Source organism: Mytilinidion resinicola (assembly GCF_010093595.1).
Source record: "Mytilinidion resinicola strain CBS 304.34 unplaced genomic scaffold BDZ99scaffold_4, whole genome shotgun sequence".
In the NCBI taxonomy this organism is placed as follows: Eukaryota; Fungi; Ascomycota; class Dothideomycetes; order Mytilinidiales; family Mytilinidiaceae; genus Mytilinidion; species Mytilinidion resinicola.
The window spans coordinates 2,232,321-2,252,174 of NW_022985440.1; the positions used below are offsets into that span (position 1 = coordinate 2,232,321).

The window sequence follows — 19,854 nt, forward strand, 5'->3', positions numbered from 1 at the left end:
ATATTTAATCTCCTAGCTAGCATGTAGCATCATGGAAAGCAAAAAAGTCTCCACTACACTCCGGCGAATCGAACCCATTTCCAATCTCCAAAAACCTCAGGCCGAAGCCCTACTAAAAACCCCTGGTCAAGGAGTGTTTTGGGTTAGGACGGCGGCATACCGTTAGTCGCCACTGCAGCACATGTGCATGTAGACCCCGAAGGGCGGTGGCGGTGGGGAGGTGGATGGTACATAAGCGTAGGTCGTTGGGTAAATCTTGAAGTGATGACTGAACAGTTGAGCGGGAAGGACAATTAACGTTAGGAAAGGAGATAGTGTTCTACATTATGGGAGCTTGCTGGCAATTTGTCATAAGATATGGAGTCAACGACATCAACATCGTAGAGTGGTGATCACTGCGTTGATTTGACCAACCTCGACCATGTTTTTCCCGGCTGAACCGTTCTGGAGACCCTCCACGCTTCTCCACGCCAACCATACGGTAAGTTGGTATGGCTTTTGCACCACAGCACCATTATGGATTTAGATAGGTATTGTTGAACTCCCAGCCCAGCCCAACCGCCACCCGCGGATAGAAATCAAACACATCATCACTGTGAAAGAAGAAGTTGAGCCTGTAGGCGAGCTTTTATACGTGAGCGGTGGAAATTCCAAAGCTTCGCACGTAACTCACGTGATCTAACTTGCGACTACAGCATTGGAATGAGTTGAGAAAATGCACGGTCGCTGAATGTCTTACATAAAGATAGATAGAAAAGATCTGATTTCCTCGAGCATGAGTTCTTCCCTTCTTTTCTGTTTCTCCTGGAAAAGACTTGACGGTTTTGGCCTTGATACGTCTTAGAGGGTGGACGATGGGTATTGGAGCGGGTCGAAAGAAGCCCTGGAGGGAGGACCAAAGAAAAAAGCAGGAAAGCCGCAGGCCGAGCTCGATACGTGAAGCGCGGCCAAGGCATCAAACTTGTGCTTGCGGCCTGGGATAACGAGCTAAGGGCCCCCAGACGCTTGTATCATAGGGCTAAATGGCTCGATTAGGAACTTGATATAGAGTCGGCTCGTTTAGTCCTTCTTGCGAAGGCTTGTTTAGGAGTCGATTAGCGTGTCCGACGCGTGGAAGCTTCAAATCAGGTCAAAGGGATGTTGTGATTGCGGGCCTCGAAAAGTAGTTGAGGGCCCCCTGACGGTTGTATCATAGAGCTGATTTTTTTTCAAAGGGTATTCGATTTGGATAGGTTTTCTGGATTAGGATGGAGAAACTCGAAGTTGGGATTGCGGACCTGGGAAGGTAGTTGAGGGTCTTCTGACGGTGGTACCGTCGTACTCATCTAATTTGAGACTTTTAACGAAAATACCCTCTTGTTCCTTCCATGGCCTGTTTCTAGATATCTTCATCTCCAACCGACCAATGGCAACTTGTACTTTGGTGCTCGTGTTAATGGGCCGGGACAGATTTAAAGACATGTCCAACCCTCCTTATTGCATAGGGTGCGTCCACGAATTCCCAAGAAGACTTCCTTATGGACCTAATAGCGCCATCATCCATACCAATACTATTCCTCGGGACCTTTGCTCACCAACGTCAAATCCGCCATCTGCCTTCTCGCCAATGCCTCTGGGCTTTCTCGGCCAAGTCTTCCACCTTCATCCAATGCATTCTTCTCCCCGTCCGCAACGTCCACCAGCCCCCGACTCCAATACCACTGGTCAATCAGCTTGGTAATGTCCGAGTGCCCTCGCAGCTCACTCCAATAGCTCGCCGGAAGCCCAACGTCATGATCGTACACGGACGGATCTGCGCCATGCTCGAGAAGCCATCTCGCTTCCAAGAGTCTGCCATGCATCGCGGCGCAATGCAACGGGGTGCCCTTATGCGGCAAGTTCGGAACGTATCCGAGCGCATTCGCATCGGCGCCTAGCTAGACGAAATAGTTCATCATCTGAAGCCGCGCGCCCGGAGGGGTGCTGTACTCGACGGCTCGGTGGAGCGCGCAGCTATTCTTGACCTTGGCACCAGCGTTGACGAGCATGGGAAGGATTTCAGAGCCGTGGACTGGACTGCAGTGCATGGCTGCTGCTTCCAGCGACGCCCCGGAATTGCGATAGCAGGTGGGGTCGCTCCCCTCGAGCGGGTAGAAGCGCGGTCCGAAGGTTGGTCTCGCGCCGTGGTGAAGCATCCAGTTGACAAGATCCCAACGGTCCCGAGGCAACAGGTGACTTGTAACAATCGATTAATTAAGGAACAAATGCGGTTCTTTGGAAGAAAAGGGACACAGACGTCAACATGGTAACCCCGGAAGTGTTGGACAGGGGTTGGTTGATGTCCCAACCATGATCCAGTAAGACCTGGACTCCAAACTCAGTGCGAACGGCAAGCAGCGCAGGAGTATCAAGGACGGCGCCATTGTCGAGCAGATAGCTGGCAATTTCGACGCAGTCCTCGCTGAGTGCCGCCCGGAGGCCCTCTGTGAGGGAGTCCCGGTCGTGTTCACTTGCTAGTGCCTTCACTCGAGTGATGTCTCCTTGCCGGCATGCCTCCAGGAATGAAAGCGGTTCCTTCGGGACAGGTTTCGGTGGATAGACGGGCATCCAAAACCCGTCTTTTGTCCAGGCGTACTCCATCATACCCATAAGCATCGCGGCGAGAAGAAGTTAATTGTAGTTCGGGTTGCTAGAGTTAGGGTAGACAGCGTCGAAGAGTTGATAAAGAGGATGAGTGTATACTAAGGGAGGAACACGAGGAGCCACGCTGCATTTTCGGAGGACTGGCATATGGAGGCATGGAGGGTTGCTGTGCCGCAACACTGCGTTGGTGATGAACTCTGAGACGAAGGGGTGGAACCTTTCTAGCCGCCCGGTGTGGCGCCGATCCATTTTGGGAACCCATCTTGGCACTAGCAACTTCCCGGCCAACGTCACCTGGGACATAACCTCATATATACCCGCAACACCACCATACTAATCTCTTCGAAGCCCAGAAGACAGACGTTGTATACTTCCCCATAAGAAAACCTCGTCCTTTTTGCAACCATGTCTCTGGTGTCTCTTGTGGTGTCTCTTGCAGCTGCACTGTAGCAATCGCATGAAGCGAGTTCACCACGCCGTACTCAGCCCGCGCCGCGATCCTACAGATATTCTACTCGCCTCCAAGGCGCTTTGATAGATTACCATGAGGCACAGATGTTGGATCCTGTGCCGCTTCCGTTTCGATGCTATCCAGTGGATCAATTTTCGAAGTCAAACACCAAGCTCCTTGGAGTCGCGTTGTTTTCGGAATTTCTGCAGCCTTTGGATGATGCTTAGCAACAATATATCGACCCTGAGACAGCTTGATGCTATGCACGATATGTATTCCGAGGCTATTAGACCGTCGAGCCTCAGATCCCGTCAAAGAAGAAGCTAATTCTACTGCTTCATTGCTTCATTACTCCACTTTGCCCCAGGGATAATGCTCTTCTCGCATGCCGTGGCGGCCACGCCTCGAACCCATTTGGGGAAGTCTTGTTTGATGCAGAGCCGGCTGTGCCTTAGGTGCCACTGTCTATGCCTCGTTCCGGGGTCTGTTATGGGCGGCAAAGGTCCGGTCGGTATGTAGATGTTTCAAATGGCGTTGCTCATTTTCTCGCCGCCCCATAGGTTAAAATGATCTTAGCGGCTATCTTAATAGATCTCCTGAAGAACGCGCTTAGGATGAGGCTGAAGTATGGGTGGTGCCGTTTGCGGTGAGCTTCACATAAATATGCCTTCCCCAAGCTGATATGCTCTGCAACCTACCAAGCTCACTCTACTTCTCTCACGCTCCTTCTACTTTTTTCCCGCTCGCTCTACTTTTCTCCCACTCGCTCTACTTTTCTCCCGCTCACTCTACTTTTCTCCCGCTCGCTCTACTACTCTCACGCTCACTTTCCCATTTCATTACAATCTGCTGCCTTCATTCCATAATCGTCTATATACTTCCTCTAATTTTGCTAGATTCAAGATTACTCGTTCTGTCCTTCGACTCAAGAAATGGAGCTCATCTATCTCAGGCCTGCCTTGCTTCTACTGGTTCTCAGCTCTAACAATGCCTTCGCCGGGCCTATGAAGCTCGCCACCGAAGGATCTCCCTGTGTTAACCTTGCCGTTCCAAAGCTCAGGGCAGGTGGGACAACTAGGGTCCACCGGAATTCCATCTCAAATGTCATCCTTTCATTCTAGAAGTCCGCCATTTCAGAACTCTACATTCGATGGGTTTCTTCCGCGTCCTCCTTTAGGAACTGCATCGCAAGGAGGTACCACCAGCTTAGCTTACGTGGATTCGTCGTCCATAACATCAACAATTGCTAATGCAAGGACAGGAGTTTACACAAGCGACACAGAATCTGTATTTTCACAATCGACCACTTCATCTTCGGACCTTTCCTCCCAATCCGTGGATAATACACAGTTTGCGAGCCCGTTGCCCACGTCTTTTCCAAAGCCCCTTGGCACAGCGAGCAGCTTCAAAGACACGTCCTCATCTGGTGTTAAGAGTGGTTCGTTTTCAAACCCGGCAACGATCACTGCCAGTTCCACGCTTTCATTCATCACTGGGGCCCCCAATAACGGACCGGTAGTCCAAACAATTACATCGACTATATCAGGCAAGGCTGTCCTTGTCCCTGTCCTGCTTGGTGGCGCGTTTACTACTCCTGTAGCCCTGCCATCGCCGGTCACGAACATACTCAACCCAACCGGAACCGCCGCATGGGCGAGCGCAAGCGTGTTCTCCGGCCAAATTTCAGCTCTGTACCCTCTGATCGAGCGTTGGATAGACAATCCGCAGTCATCCGAGGTGAATGATGTTACCAAGGCCATCGAAGGGGTCCTACCATTCGGTGCGGCTCTTCTCGCCAGCCTTCCAGGACGTCCCCCAGGCGCAGGAGGCAAGTCTGGAGGCGGTGGATGTGGAGGAAAGACTCGAAGAGACTTGTATGGCAGATCAATACTTGGTGATTTGTTCAACACAATTGCCGATGCTGTCAGCTGCGTGACGGAAGGAGTAGAAGACATCAGCAATGCGATCAAAAAAGGCACCGTGGGGACAGAGGCCGAATTGACAGACGCCATTAAATCGGTTGAATCACAATTAGAGAATCTGAAGCCGGAAGTAGAAGCTTTGAAGGACGACCCTGGCGACGAGTCTGAATCGACAACTGACCCTGCTTCATCAAGTCTTTCGACTACATCATCAAGCTTTTCCTACACAAGAACTCAGACTGTCACCAACTGCAATGCGGTGTGTACTACAACAGCATCCACATACACCCAAAATGTCAACCGCGGAAAAGCCTGTAGTCGTACCTGCTCCGCCGTCATTGTCGAAGGCTGCACAAGCGTTTCGCCCACCATTTCCTCCTCTATAGTCACCATAACCCCGTCGAGCCAGCCATTTCTTTGCGACGCAAACTCTGCCGAGTGCTTATCCAATGACTTAGCGCCCCCTCCCGGTCCAGTCGAAGGATGCCAGGACTGTTTAACAGATTCTCTATCTATGGCATATATTACCCCAAGTACCGTTACAGCGTTGCCAATAGGTTCTGAACTCTACAAACGCTCGGTTCTTACCGCCTCTTCAAGACTGCAAACTTTCCAAATTCCTTCAATAGATCTCGACAACCATGCCTCCGATGATCAGACTAGGGTAAAGTCCAGCAGTGCAAAACGCTCAAGTCCTTCACTGGTTGCAAACTTGACCGCGCATACTTTGCCTGTCCCGGGAATCGATCAAGCACAGTACCTTTATAACGAATTGAGACAAGCCATACTTGTTCCTCATCCTAGCATTCCTAATCCTTCTGGTAATGGCAATATTGGCGTGCCGTCTGCTTTGACGAGCCTACTTTCAGGGAATCGAGGAAGAATGGGAGTGATCAACCTGTACGGTTGCACATCAGTTATTGTTACGTCGCAGCAAGGTGAACACAAAAGACTCAAGTGTTAAATACTAAATTTAAAGAACTCTCTAACGTTGGTATAGGCGTCTGGATATCACACTTTTGGGAAGCTCCAGCATTCACCAAGGTGATAATACCAGCCACTCACGATGCGGACGGAAACGAGATTACCCCTGCCCAATACGCTTTTGATCAAAAGCAATTTGAAAATGACGTTCTCAATAGATTGGAGTGGGGCTTCGTCTTCAATGGACAAAAAACCGACGGGCTGCATCTTTTGTCCGCCCCTGGAGCGCGATTTGACCGGCAATACGATCCTCACGTGACCATCGTTGCTCCGCGAAGAAAGGTTGCGTTTGCTGAACCAGCCGACCTAGCATATCCCGGTCAAGTCGGGCAGATAGTCACCAAAATCCGTGAAATATTTGTGTGAGAATCGAGCCCGACGCCTGACGATCCGCCGCGGTGGCAAGTTGTGTCTTATAACGCCCGGCTGGGACCAAACCCGGCCATTGTAGACCCAGCAAACCCCGTTGGATTCTCTTGGCCTCAGGGCAAAGTCCTCTTTCAGTATGATCCATACGAAGTTTTATTTGACACTTGCGATGGGCGCCCAGCTCAGCAGTGGGCAGCTTACCAGATCTGGTTAGAAGACAACCCGAACCCAATCCTCGAAAAAACATGGCCAGCCTCTCTGTCCCAGCTTGTTCCTCACCGCAAAAGAGATGAGTCACTTGCGTGTAATATTTCGGTAAGTCACAGGGACATTTGGTTCCCCTCTCAATTCAGCTTCGCTAATTGCTCTTACAGAACTCGATGCCCACTTCTGCAAGCACCTTGTCTTCATTCGTTACCTCTACGCGGGCGACTACTTCGATTCAAACGACTTCGACTACGGTTTCTTCAGAGATATCTCCTCCAAATCAGGCTTCAATGTGGTCTGTTATCATCAGCGACATGGAGTCTTTCGTTAAAGCGAGTGCGAGCTCGACTGCTAGTCAAACTACAACTTCCGCTTCGCTTCCAACTTCAACTTTGACCGCAATGATTACGTCGTCAGCGGCAGTCCCGGGACAAGGAGGTGTCCCAGCTTGCGCCTATATGATTGCAAGTGACCTTGGAGGAGGGGCCATGTGCACCGCGGACTATTGCAACTGCGGAGGGACACCGGCACCTCTTTTGACTTCAACGACAGCCGGGACAACGGTTACGGATTGCGGATATTCAACCCAACCACCAGCTTCGCAATGTCCACAGACGCTTTCCACGTCTCCTCCGCCATCATCTGCTGCTCAAAGCGCACCGTCATCGCCCGGTACAACAAACACCCAACCGCCACCGCCATTCGCGCCAGGGAACTGCAAGATCCACATCAAAGAGTGGTTTGGCACCGACGAACCCTGGCTGGCGCCGGTCTACAGCTCCCTCCAAATCTACGACGGTCAAGGCACACAGCTTTACACGTTCGACTCCGGCAGCGTGCCATGGGGCAACAGCGTGACAGCGCCCATGGCCGATAGCAAGCTTCCTTACGACGTCACCGTCACCTTCTCCACGGATGTGCCGAAGAGGAGGAAACGCGCAGGGCTTGGGAATAGTCTACTCCGCGGCCGCTTGTATGTTCCTCAACCATCGTACGCCGAGCACACGTGGAATAAGCGGCTTGTGACGATTGGTGCTGGAGACACGCACTGGGACTTCTCCATGACGGACCAGACGAAGCCCTGGTGTTCGGTTGGTGCTTGGGACATGGGGAGTTGGAATGGTATTGAGCACACGAATCCGGTGAGTTTGTAGCCCTGTCTTCTGTGTTTCTTTGAGCTTGCTGAGTACGTGCCCGTGGGCTAATCCGAGGGAATTAGAATCGTAACGCTAATTGCTACTAGACGTGTTGAAAAGACACTCTTCCATTCCACTGCTGCACGTTAAAGTTGTGGGCAGTCCGTAGCTGTAAGCCTACTTAGCGATGACTGTTTCGCAGCTCCTGGAACCAGACGTTGGATTCCCCTGTCCTCCTTCCCGTAGAGGATCATCGGACAATAGCGTCTGCGCGTCAGCAAGCCTTCGCTTTGAAGCCCACCAGGGTGGTTGTAGGAAACTCCCCACTAGTCTATTACTCAGCACGTGGCACGAATGGCCACTGGCATGCTGTTTGAGTTTGCTAGCACATCTCTTGCTCTTGCATCCATGCAAGTTGCGCTATCAGCGCCAGCTACCAGCCGATGCAGCGTAGTTTCAACAGTCCAGCAAGTCTCGGCCACGAGATATGGGCCGGACGGGGCTGTTTGTGAGGAGGGGCCTGGCTAGTAGAAGCACCTACTTCCGTTTTGACCACGCGATGCCGGCATCTGAAGGCCTTCGGCTACTTTTCTGGATCCGCAATCGCAACAGCTAAACGGCCTGATTTCAAGTCTCATGCGTCAGAGACGCTAATCGCGCGAAATACACGTCATGTTGATGTACTATATCCGCGAATTAAAGAGTGCCTCCCTCTGTTTTGACTCGGCGATACCGGCGTCTGAAGGCCCTCAGCTACTTTTCTAGGTCCGCAACCGCAACGCCTAACCGGCCCGATCTCGAATATCCATGCGTTTGATACGCTAATCGCTTAAAGGAGGTTGGTTTGGGCCGCGTTGGGGTTTGGGTGCTTTGAGGATGGAGGGTTAGGGGTTTGTAAGCATGTTTGAGGGAAGGGAGAGGGAGGAATATAATACGATTCACGGATGTCGCTTGAATATTGACTTAGACCCTCAAACATTTTCAAGAACTTTGAGCTCCCTATCTTGATTCTGATAGCTAAACGCGTTGAGCTGCCAGCGTATGAGTGTGGCGCAGTCGGCAACGTTAAGGAAGGCGATGACTAAATACTAGGTGGCTAATTTTAAAAGCAAGCGAGAGCGATGAAATAGGGAAATGGTTGTTGAATTCGTGCCCAGAGCGAGATGTCGAGAGTCAGATGTGTCCACGCGCCAACTGGAGCTGAGTACTGATCCTCATTCCTGAGCACATGCGAAGAATTGAAAAAAATCCCAAGACAAAACAGAACCAATATGTCCCCTTCCAAGTTTGGGTCGAAAGGAACCCACCATATAAGAACAACTTTGGAATCAAGGCAGACTGAGAAGGTTCATACGCCAGGAAACGCAATGTGAGAAATACATGGTGAGAATTGCATTCCAGACACGTGAGTGGTTGAGCAATCAGATGAAACGACGCGCCAGACGTTTCATCATGTGAAGACGTGGCCCCTGATGACGGGCCAGGCGCCACAGAACCGCCATGGCGGTCCAGCGCCGCTCACGGGATCTGAACACCAGCCACCAGCGGGCTGTTCGAGTGGAACGATTATCGGCGCTGCTCTGGTGGGCGACGGTGCGGTTCCATGGCGGTCGGGCCGGCGGTAAAATGCGATACGAAGGTCGCCACCGCGTCTGCACCGTCTCTGCACCGTCTCTGCACCGTCTCTGCAAACTAGGGCGAGTTTTCGGCGCGGGTTGGTCCCTCGCAGCTAAAAATACGCTCTCGACCCCCGGCTCGGCTCACGGTGCGGCGCCAACTGCTCGGTGACGCGCGCCCGGCAGCCAGTGAAGATGCGCCAGACTGCCCAGCAATTCGACCTCCATTGTCTCAACACCACCGACTCCGCGACCCTTTCACTCTTTGTGCGCGCCCACCCTCTTCCTCCTGGGCCTTCTTTGTACACGCCTTTTTTTCTTTGTTCCCTTTTCTCTCGTTTACTCTCTCCCGATTTAATACGTCTGGTGCGCCGAGATCTATTGATTAGACCGGCCTCAGATCTTTTCCACCGCCGTTCGCTGCTCGGGAATCCTGCCCTCGCGGCCGCATACACACTCAATCGGCCGATTGCCTATCGTCTGCCACTTGGGGCATCCATATACACACAACAGTCGCTACTATGGCGTCCAGCTTAGCTGGCACGCTCCTCCGGCGGGACGATGATCCAAAGGACGAGTTCCTGCGGCTCATGTCCAATCCCTTTGCTAGCCAGGCACGTTACCGTCTGTTTTCTTGCTAGTGATCTGGCTGACGTAGGAATGAACATACAGCTTACCTCCAAATCCGTCCTCGTCGCCCTCGCGACCTCCTTAGGCGTGTCCGCTCTCATTGCCCTCGCCTTCTGCTTCCTCCGACCCTTCAATTCGGTCGTCTACGCGCCCCGTCTCCGCTTTGCCGATGCAAAACACAAGCCTCCAGAGCTTGGCCCTTCCCCTTTAGCATGGATTGGGCCTCTCGCCATGAAAGAGGATGTTTTGGTGGAGAAGATCGGGCTTGATGCGACCATTTTCCTCCGCTTTACAAACATGTGCAGGAACATCTTCCTCGTATTGTCGCTCGTCGGCTGCGGTATCCTCATACCTGTCAATGTGGTTGGCGGGAAGCAGATGTACAACACCAGTGGCTGGAGTGTCGAAGGCTTGATGAAGATGACGCCACAGTACATGTATGGCGGCATCTTCTGGGCCTTTGTCGGCTGTGCTTATGCTTTCAACACCGTGGTCATGTATTTCCTGTGGAGGAACTACAAGGCGGTAACGAGGCTAAGGCGGGCATACCTCGACAGTCCGGAATACCAGACTAGCTTGTCGTCGCGGACACTGATGGTACCTTCCCCAAAAGCGATTAAATTTTTGTCGTCGTGTCTTTTGGCCGACACTCTGCTTTCGAAGGCCCCACGCTAACTCTTCATAGGTCACCGACATCCCAAAAAGCCTACGAACCGACGAAGGAATCGTCAGGATCACCGATGACCTCAAGACAACCCCCGAGGTCCCTCGAGCTGCTATCGGACGCAACGTCAAGGACTTGCCTAATATGATCGAGGAACACGAAGAAATTGTCATGAAGCTAGAGAAGGTTCTGGCCAAATACCTCAAGAATCCCAACAAGCTCCCAGCGACACGACCGACGTGCAAGCCATCCAAGAAGGACGAAGCATACGTGGACAAGAATACTAAGGTGGATGCGATTGAGTATCTCGCCAAGCGAATTGAGAGGCTAGAGAGAGAAATCCGGACTGTGCGCGAGTCTGTGGATCGGCGCGATGCCATGCCATATGGTTTTGCAAGCTATGAGAGCATCGAGTCCGCCCATAGCCTCGCCTACCTAGCCAAGAGGAAGCACCCTCAGGGAACTACCATCAGGCTCGCTCCTAGGCCGAACGATATCATCTGGAAGAATCTACCCCTAGATCCCAAGACTCGAAGATGGCGACGGCTTATCAACAATGTTTGGATTACCTTGCTTACCCTTGCTTGGATGGCACCCAACGCTCTGATTGCGGTCTTTTTAACGAATCTGTCAAATCTAGGAAATGTTTGGCATGGTTTTAAGACGCAACTAGAGCAAAACCCCAATTTTTGGGCAGTCGTGCAGGGTGTGGCATCTCCGGCGATCACGTCCCTGTTTTACTATCTCCTGCCGTCAATTTTTCGACGCCTGTCCATACAGGCTGGAGATGTGACCAAAACCTCCCGAGAACGCCATGTTATCAATAAGTTGTACTCCTTCTTCGTCTTTAATAATCTGCTCGTTTTCTCCCTCTTCTCGGCTTTGTGGGCTTTCATCGGAGGCGTCATAGAGAAGACTAATAAGGAGAACAAGTCAGTCATGGATGCCTTCCAAGAACTGCACCCACTCGTCAACACACTGGTTGCTCTGTGCAGTGTTTCCCCCTTCTGGATTACATGGCTTCTCCAACGCAATCTCGGTGCGGCCATCGACTTGGCCCAAGTTGCCAATCTCGCCTGGGGCTCGTTCAGGAGGAAGTTTGGCAGCCCAACTCCTCGCGACTTCATCACGCAGACCGCGCCTCCCCCCTTCGACTACGCCAGCTACTACAACTACTTTCTCTTTTACTCGACCGTCACCCTCGCCTTCGCGCCCATCCAGCCCGTCGTTCTCCTCGTCACGGCGCTCTATTTCTGCATCGACGCCTACTGGAAGAAGTACCTCCTCATGTACGTCTTCGTCACCAAGACCGAATCCGGCGGCCTCTTCTGGCGCGTCCTCTTCAACCGCATGCTCTTCACCGCCTTCTTCTCCAACCTAGTCGTCGTGCTCATGGTCGTCTCCCACGGCGACCCCTACCGCTGGCAGATGCTCGCCGCCATGATCCCGCTGCCGCTCATGCTGCTCGGCTTCAAGATCTACTGCAAGCGCACCTTCGACGACCAGCTCGCCTTCTACACCAAAGGCGAGTCGCACAAGGGCGTCGAGGCCGCGCTGCCCGTCGACAAGGAATCCCGCCGCCGCGACCGCGTCGGCGTGCGCTTCGGCAACCCGGCCCTGTACAAGAAGCTCATCGTGCCCATGGTGCACGAGAAGAGCCAGCACCTGCTCGCGGAACTCTACAAAGGTCGCCTGCACGACGACGGCCAGGACGTCAGCGGCTACAGTGACGTCTACGCCATGAAGCGCATGTCGCACGAGCGGCCGGGGAAAGCCGCGCCCGCCGCCGCCGCCGCCACGGCGCCGTTTGAGATTGTGAAAGAGACCGAGCTCGACTTTGAGAACTTCAAGGACCGCCCCGAGTTCAGCGAGGAGCACGGCGGCGGCGGCGAGGCGTACGGCCGCTCGGCGGATGTCATCAGGCCCGGGACGCCGGGCTCGCTGTCGCAATTTGGCGGGAGCGAGAGGGGGCGGAGCGAGAGCCGCGATTCGGAGCGCACGTATGCGGAGGACGTGGGCGTGCAGTATCCGAAGGGCTATCACTCGACGCCGAGCGCGTTGAGGGAGTATAGCCCCAGCCCGGAGCGCGGGCACAGGGGATTTGAGAATGTGCCGGTGGCTGGGGCCGGGCAGTATGGGCTGTATCAGGTGCGGGATGAGACGGCCTTGCTCGGGGGTGCGGCGCCGATGGGGAGGGGGACGCCGTATGAGCGGGGGACGCCCGGGGAGGATGGGGAGGCGGGGGAGTATTTCCGGGGACGGCAGTTCTGAGGTAGGGGGTTTACGACGGTTCATGAAAACTAGACACTTTCTTTTGTTGCATATGGTGGGCTCTTGCGTAAAGCGGAGCGGAGAATGGGGTTGGCATTGCATGCGGCGTTTTGCTATATGGGACTCGACATCGAGCGGCGGGTTGGTAATCATTTGAGCGTACATCCACCTAGCGATTGTGCTTGCATCGGTGGTTAGATTTCGAAGTAGCGTTGGATCAATCGAGTAGCTCAAGAGGGCTTTGATCATGTGGGTGCGTGTGTGTGCTTTTGGGGATGGTGAAGTGCGTGAATGCTGGCTGATAGGGATGTGGGAATGGGGATGGAGGAAGATGAGGTATTGATTTAGGGGATGGGTTCGAGTGGAGTGGTTAAGAGCTGGAAATCAGGGCTGGTATGAGGAGTGGTTGCGGCTTGGATAACGAGGCTATTCTGTGCTAATGAGCCCTAATCGTCCCTATCTGCATGAACACCATCAACACAGCCGAATAGGCCGCCGCCGATGCCAACGCTTCCGAGACTTTTGCCGTTGTTGCCACAGCCACAAGAATGAAAAACAGTGCAATGAACCCCGTAATCACACCAAGACGCTTCAAAGGGTCCACAATAAATGCAAGTATCCATATCGGGCCCACGAGCATGCCTAGTCCAACGAATGCGATGACCCAAAACGAGAAAGCCTCCAAATTGCGGTCATTCTGCCAATATCCGCGGCCATCGTTGATGATTTTGTCGTCAAGTGGGGTGCGTAGAAAGCATGGCTTCAACCATGGTATTTTGAGGAAGCGTGTCATTTCTAGGATGCCACGAAACCAGGAGCGAGTTGGGTTGCACAGCAATAAGCTCTTCACGGTGGGTGATGTAGTCCCACTCTCGTATGTCGATTGCAATGATGTGGTTATCAAACCAGGCCGCAACGTTGTCGATGTCGTCTTTTCGCGCGAGAGGCTGTCGTGATAGTTAGGCGTAAGAGTTCACGAAGCGATCTGCGCAATAGGTCATCTATCGCGGACTGGTATCAATTGACTGGGAAGAGTGTCCATTCTACTCACTATAACGCTCAAGCGCTTGAGCGATCTTATCGACCAGCTCAACCCTGGCGGTACTCTCATCTTCTCGGAAGGTCCCGTTATGTATCAGGTCTGCGTCGGAATCGTTGCTATCTCCATACTGAGAATATTGTTTAATACAGTCTTGATCCAACTTGTTCAACTCCTCTTCCAATTGCACAACCCTATCTTGTAAAGCGAGAGCTACTTGAACATTGAGCGTTGGGAACTTCCGGACAATGAAGTAGGTCTAGTCCGAGGCAACCCATCTGGAGAATATGCGGTAGCCAAGATATCTGGCAGGATGTTCCTGTTTCATATCATACTTGGGTTCCTTGAACGGCTCCCTCCTGAATATCCGGCGAAACTTTGGCCGTTCTGTTGGAGGCGGTTGTTGCTGCGCAGTCTTCTCATGAAATTCTGGGACTGTAATCTGGATAGCTGAGGGGAGTGGCCATTTCCGCTCGATTTGGATGGACTGTCTATGCTGAAAGATATCTCTGGTTTCAACTTTCATTCTAGGGGCTACACCTCTCCATATCAGACTACGTGATCGATAACCTAAGCGCCTTGGGTTCAGATCCGGCGCACAGTCAGTAAAGGCGGCAACACTCTGGACCATCAGCATTGTGCAGCCCACAAGGCTGAATCATTGGTTTTGGCTCTTCGAAAGGTCACCAGTGAGCATTGTACTTGAACTCTCAGCTGTGTCGCTTTGTATGTACTTCCCGCCGCGACAACTCACGAACTGCGCTGCGCAAGCACATGATTGCTCAAGGTGTTACTCGTTACCCATGTGCTCAGGTGTCTACTCATCTGAGCACCGGGCGCTAAATGAGCATGTGGGAAGTCGTAGTCGTTCTGATTCCTTCATCTTGTGCGTCATATAGGAACGAAGTAAGCTGGTGGTTCGAATGACTTCGGCGCATTAGAGGCTCGTGTTGAGGTGCAAGATCAAGCGCCGGTAATGGGCTAGGACAATCGGCATGATCTTTAAGTTGGAAAGCCGGCACACGGCATAAGCCATGATTTTCGGCGGGGTACAGCAAGAGGCGGTAGATCAGGATGGCGAATTGTGTGCAGTGATGTCGAGAACGGAAGGCTGAGAGATGAAGAATAGGGGCCGAGAGAAAGACGTTGCACATCATCGCGGTTAAGAGTGGCAGGGAAAGGCAATGCCACTTTCTGATAACACCGCGTTGGGCGGGGCGCCACCCTCTTAGAGCAGCTGGTGCTCAGAAGCTAGTGTTGGGAGACGTGAGTGGCAAGCCTCTCCGCTGTCCGTAACACGGCCTTGATTCTGGAATCACTGAACTATACGAACGTGGCAATGGAAAACGTCGTTTTCGATAGCCATGGTTTACTTATCCCGAAGTCGTTTGCTATTTGGAGTCAGCTAACTCACCTACTGCCCCTTCCATCAAAACCAGGCAATTAAAAACTTTATGATTCAACAAGACAGCACAGCCCCGGGCTATGCTGACTGACGCAACACGTGGCACAAAAGACCAACCTGCCACTCAAATATTGTCTACACGCCAGCCCGCCCGCATTCAAAAAGGGAGCCACCCCCAGCTGAGAGACTGACATTCCGAATCACACCACAAGCAACATCTCTTCACCATACACTTCAACATGCCTCTCTACGAACGGAGGTCGGGTGCCGAAGAAGAAAAAAAGGGAGCAAGCCCTAAAAGACGAGATAAGGCTTATGGAACGACGAAGAAGCCGCAGGAACCAGAAGCCTGGCGTACCTCCACCAGAGGGATTCGGCGACCCCATATACAACTCTACAGCACAATACTAGGAATCTGAGGCTCTCGTCAGCGCTTCAGAAGATTCGAAACGGGAGCGAAGAGTGTGGTCTCTCGCTACCTTGACCTGGATAACGCCTGAGGATTACCAGCGAGGTTGGATTCCTATCTGATAGAAGCTGTAAGATAGACCGTTTCTGACTCGTGAAGCACACCGCGATGACGGCCTTCACCCCGACCCCGCAATCCTAGGTTTTCAGCCCAGGCTCCATCGATCGGATACTATGAGTAGCATGAAATCTGGCCTCCGCAGAGTGTTGACATGGAGACCGACAGCAAATTCTGCTTCTGGAGAGTCGGCGGATAAAGAGTGATCGCAGAAGTTCCCATAAACATAGGCGGGACATATACAGTGTATTCTAAAAACATGAAATGAATGATTATGGCACTTTTCGACCACGGTTTAGAATACTTAGAGGGGTCTGAAAAGATATTGATTACATGTAGGAGCCAACTAGTTAAATTTCGACCGTTAATATACTTACAAAATTTTAGAACTGAGATGTGCCACTTCCCGACGTCTAGCACGGCAGCCCAAGATCCAATCCTAGGTCAGCTTTGATCAAGACTTCAAAAGCTGTTTGTTGTTACTCACGGTGCTTCAGTATATTTTTAGTTTTTATAACGGATAATTTCTATTAAAGACAAGAATTTGATCAGCCTTTCACATTTTCTCGCCCCCGACACCAGGACACAAGTTCGCTTAAAGCTTTCTGCCACTGCTTGTGGTGACTTAACATGCTTTCGCCCCTCAAGGAGTTTTCAAATCTGTCCTTTTGACAGATCTGAAACCTAACCGAGCCACATCAGACGGTGTCAGAGAGGTTTACCCAGATTGAACTAGTGACCCATTGTTTCCAGATCCACAATAGTACACTGACACGTCACGAGCGGTGGCAAATCGTCTTGAACCGACTCTTCCTCGCTCCTTGTCCCGAGGCATCCCCAGTCGACTACTGATCACCTCCGCAAATCTCTCCAGCGTTTCGCTTGAACGGTTTGCGCAGGTTCTCACCCTGATTCTTTGAAAGTCCCAGCTTAACCACTACCTGTTCTGCTAGTGTTGCGCAGCTTTTAGCGAGAAGTTCTTCTGCTACTTTTTTCACCTCCGTCAATACCTCCGCCATACGCGCTTGCCGAGCCTCTTTGAATGGTCGGATAGATTCCTCGAAGATAGATTTGGACGCAGCGATGAGGTTCTCACTGAACCTTATGAAGACGCCGTTCCAATGCTGAGAGCAAATACTCTGCCAGTAGATCTCGGTACCGCGCATTTGAACAAGTGCGTCCGCCTGGCTCATCGGGAGCTCTCCCACAACTTCAATCGTCAGGTCGCCGACGTGCATGCCACTTGGGAATACCCACAACTCTTGGAGGTCTTGACGATCGTCCTTCCGGCTCTCAAGGATACCTAAAACCAGATCCTCAGCCACGTGGAACACGTAAATCCAAAACTTCTGGCGATAATGGGAACCGGGAATGGCTTCGTGGCCGCGGAGAGGGTGTCCTAGTTTAGCACTCGAGCAATTAATGTTCTCGGCTGTTTCATCCCACTTGTTCAGGTATTCGACTGCGGCAGGCGGAGGCGTCAGATCGAGCCTGAGATGCTTGACGAACGGAGGGATGTCGCCGAAACCATCGTCCCATTGAGTATCAATAAGAGTTGCGATCGTCTCCCACACGTCGTCGTTGGTATATCTGTTCAATTTCGGTATTCGGCCACTGAAGATTTGCAGAGTGAATTCCTCGATATCGGGCCAGGCGCGGCCTGAGGCATGGGCAACCGTTCTGAAGTGCTCATTCAGAGTGACTAGCTCGCGAATGCTTGTTGGGGAAGTGATAGGCTTGAAGATAGACCTATCTCGGGGGTCTGGAACCCAGCTTTTGAGCACGGCATCGAGATCTTTGTTGAGAAGGGTACAGACTCCCCACAATGGGCTTGCTACCTCGAATCCTTCTGGGGTTGGCATTGAGATGACCGTAATCCGTAATGGTCAGTCTGGTGATTTCTTGTCGAAGCTCGGTTGGGAGGTTGAGTAGACCGGATTGAGACATCGTGAAGAGGGAGATTTGAACAAAACGAGGTACCAGGTAGAGGATTAGGGGGTGGTGGTGGTGGTGGGGCGAAAGTTGGTTCGGAAACTCGAGTGGGTTGATGGCAAGGGAGATTTGTATGAAATCTTGACTGCGAATTGAAGCTGGGGATGGGAGTGGGTGGTTGTGTTAGAGAGACTACACGGTAAGTTGTATTAATGAAAGAGGCGCCCATACTGATATAGGAGAATCATTGGTACTTTCACCTCGTCCTAGGACACAAGCCTCAATCGCTTCCCACCGACGTTGTATACAAATTCACTCGCGGGAGAACGGACACGCATTGTGCAGAACATTTCAACCACGTCCGGCCGCGTTGGTGAACCTTTTATATAGTCCCAAGGAGAGTAGAGTTTTGGAGAATGGTGATATTATTAGGGGGCCGTTTAAGTGACAGAGGACAGCGTAAATGCGGCTTGTTACTTTGCTTGGTTTGAGATTGGGTTCTGCGTTAGAGAAAAGACACCACGATTCTGCTTTTCTCTAGATATGAGCTTCCTCAACAGTCGAATTATTGTGAAAAGAGCTGGCTTTCTGATAATACGATGCAACCGTCTGTGGTGGCTCAATGATATAAAGCATATGAACGCAGCAGTGTCCTCTTTGAGACCAGAATCCGCTTCGACTTTAATAACTCGGGAAACGGCACGCGTAGAAACACCAATGTCTCAGACATCACAGATCAGGGCTGAATCAACCTCTCTCTTACTGTCGAAAACTACTACCGAAAGCTTACGGTTCTAGAGCACCTACAATTGATATGCGTCTAGAGTGTTTTTTTCACTTTATAGGACTAGCATGTGAACATGACTAGCATGTGAATCGCTCTGTTCACTGAATCGGACACGTCGTCGGAGTTGTGGTAATGTCACACAAGTCACGTTGTACCTTAGGTGAATGAGCAAAGTGTGTTGGTTAGTACTAATTGGGGTGGAGGAACACGTGGAGTAAGACCTTCGCGACCTATACCAAGGGCGTTATTAAAAGGATAGAGGCCAACTCTAAGGACGAAGGCCAGGCTGCTGGGATATAAGAAGGACAGTGGTTGAAGGTCTGGGACAAGCCATGGGAGAAGTCAAGCTTCGTGGCCGAAAGATCGTATAGACGGTATTCTTTGCCCTGTATTAATCTATTGAATCCAAATCGGGTCCCCTTAGAAAAGCCATTAACCCCTATGATGCAACCGCCAGGAGGCTCTCAGGTACTTTCCCGGATCCGTAATCGCAACATCCAAACAGCCTGACTTTGAGTGTCCATGCGTTGGACACGATAATCGACTACTAAGCATGTTCTTGTGTGAGTTCAAGATGGAACGTCGTACCGTAATATTTAGCCATCCTGAGACTCATGCAGTGCAACTTGCTCAAGCTGCTCAGCTGCTTCGGCCTCCTCCCACTCTTCTCTCGCCACTCGATTCAACTCATCCCGAACTTCCTGCGATGGGCCCAGGCCCATTGGAGCCATCATGCTGTCCGTGACCTGAACGAGTGCCGTCCAACCCTGATCCGGGATGTCCATCCACGTTCGTGCATTTTCGAGCACACAGCTCATCAAGCCGTGTTCTGCTGGTAGACGGCGCTCGGCAGCTGGGACAGGTTCGCCGAATTGGTTCAAGAAATGAAATGCCGGACGACCAGTCCGAATTACTTCACCGTCAATCACTGCAATCCATCCCCGCCCAGATCCATATTCAGCGAAACTCCAGGACTCGAACGGGACGTAGAGAGAGCTGATATATGGAATGATATCTCGCCAGTCTTTGTTATGCTTGTTGATATCGTCAAAAACGCTATTCAGATTTTAGAGGCGATAGACATGGATGCCAGCTTCGATACTCTGGATCTCTGAATCGGGATTCTCGTCGTAGGCTGTACGAATGATAGCGCTGCAGTTGTTCCAGTTGCTGCTGACACCCCACTCTTGGTGTGTGAGGATATCCTGAGGGACTTCCGCAACGCGAGCCGCAGGTACCTGCAGACTCGGGTTGTAACAGCTACAACCTAGGATCAACAACTCATACGGTTCA

The 19,854-nt window shown here is 51.9% G+C and overlaps 7 protein-coding genes across 7 annotated transcripts; 2 read left to right on the forward strand and 5 right to left on the reverse strand.

Annotated features, from left to right (window-relative positions):
* Positions 1-1,406: 1,406 nt before the first annotated feature.
* On the reverse strand, positions 1,407-2,788 carry BDZ99DRAFT_495924 (ankyrin). The gene is made up of 3 exons (XM_033723407.1): positions 2,276-2,788; positions 2,004-2,214; positions 1,407-1,916 (listed from the first exon to the last, which is right to left on the reverse strand). The coding sequence occupies exons 1-3, from the start codon at positions 2,632-2,634 to the stop codon at positions 1,551-1,553; spliced, it is 936 nt and encodes a 311-aa protein (XP_033581419.1). The 5' UTR covers positions 2,635-2,788; the 3' UTR covers positions 1,407-1,550.
* Positions 2,789-4,005: 1,217 nt separating this feature from the next.
* BDZ99DRAFT_473515 (uncharacterized protein) lies at positions 4,006-8,145 on the forward strand (the record flags this gene model as incomplete). The annotated part of the gene is made up of 6 exons (XM_033721831.1): positions 4,006-4,138; positions 4,335-5,933; positions 5,996-6,339; positions 6,466-6,663; positions 6,723-7,697; positions 7,894-8,145. The coding sequence occupies 6 exons, from the start codon at positions 4,006-4,008 to the stop codon at positions 8,143-8,145; spliced, it is 3,501 nt and encodes a 1,166-aa protein (XP_033581420.1).
* Positions 8,146-9,967: 1,822 nt separating this feature from the next.
* Positions 9,968-12,872, forward strand: BDZ99DRAFT_437409 (DUF221-domain-containing protein; the record flags this gene model as incomplete). Its single annotated transcript, XM_033717581.1, has 2 exons — positions 9,968-10,534; positions 10,623-12,872. The coding sequence occupies 2 exons, from the start codon at positions 9,968-9,970 to the stop codon at positions 12,870-12,872; spliced, it is 2,817 nt and encodes a 938-aa protein (XP_033581421.1).
* Positions 12,873-13,146: 274 nt separating this feature from the next.
* BDZ99DRAFT_237951 (uncharacterized protein) lies at positions 13,147-14,032 on the reverse strand. The gene is made up of 2 exons (XM_033713582.1): positions 13,924-14,032; positions 13,147-13,857 (listed from the first exon to the last, which is right to left on the reverse strand). Exon 2 carries the CDS (start codon positions 13,663-13,665, stop codon positions 13,309-13,311), a length of 357 nt encoding a protein of 118 aa, XP_033581422.1. The 5' UTR covers positions 13,666-13,857; positions 13,924-14,032; the 3' UTR covers positions 13,147-13,308.
* BDZ99DRAFT_555153 (uncharacterized protein) lies at positions 13,922-14,886 on the reverse strand. Its single transcript, XM_033727143.1, has 2 exons — positions 14,666-14,886; positions 13,922-14,612 (listed from the first exon to the last, which is right to left on the reverse strand). The coding sequence occupies exon 2, from the start codon at positions 14,546-14,548 to the stop codon at positions 14,171-14,173; it is 378 nt and encodes a 125-aa protein (XP_033581423.1). The 5' UTR covers positions 14,549-14,612; positions 14,666-14,886; the 3' UTR covers positions 13,922-14,170.
* A 1,801-nt stretch (positions 14,887-16,687) lies between these two features.
* On the reverse strand, positions 16,688-17,704 carry BDZ99DRAFT_473518 (uncharacterized protein; the record flags this gene model as incomplete). The annotated part of the gene is made up of 1 exon (XM_033721832.1): positions 16,688-17,704. One exon carries the CDS (start codon positions 17,702-17,704, stop codon positions 16,688-16,690), a length of 1,017 nt encoding a protein of 338 aa, XP_033581424.1.
* Positions 17,705-19,157: 1,453 nt separating this feature from the next.
* BDZ99DRAFT_517049 (uncharacterized protein) lies at positions 19,158-19,616 on the reverse strand (the record flags this gene model as incomplete). Its single annotated transcript, XM_033725130.1, has 1 exon — positions 19,158-19,616. A coding segment is annotated over one exon (459 nt), but the record flags the coding sequence as incomplete, so codon positions are not given.
* Between the last annotated feature and the right edge of the window lie 238 nt (positions 19,617-19,854).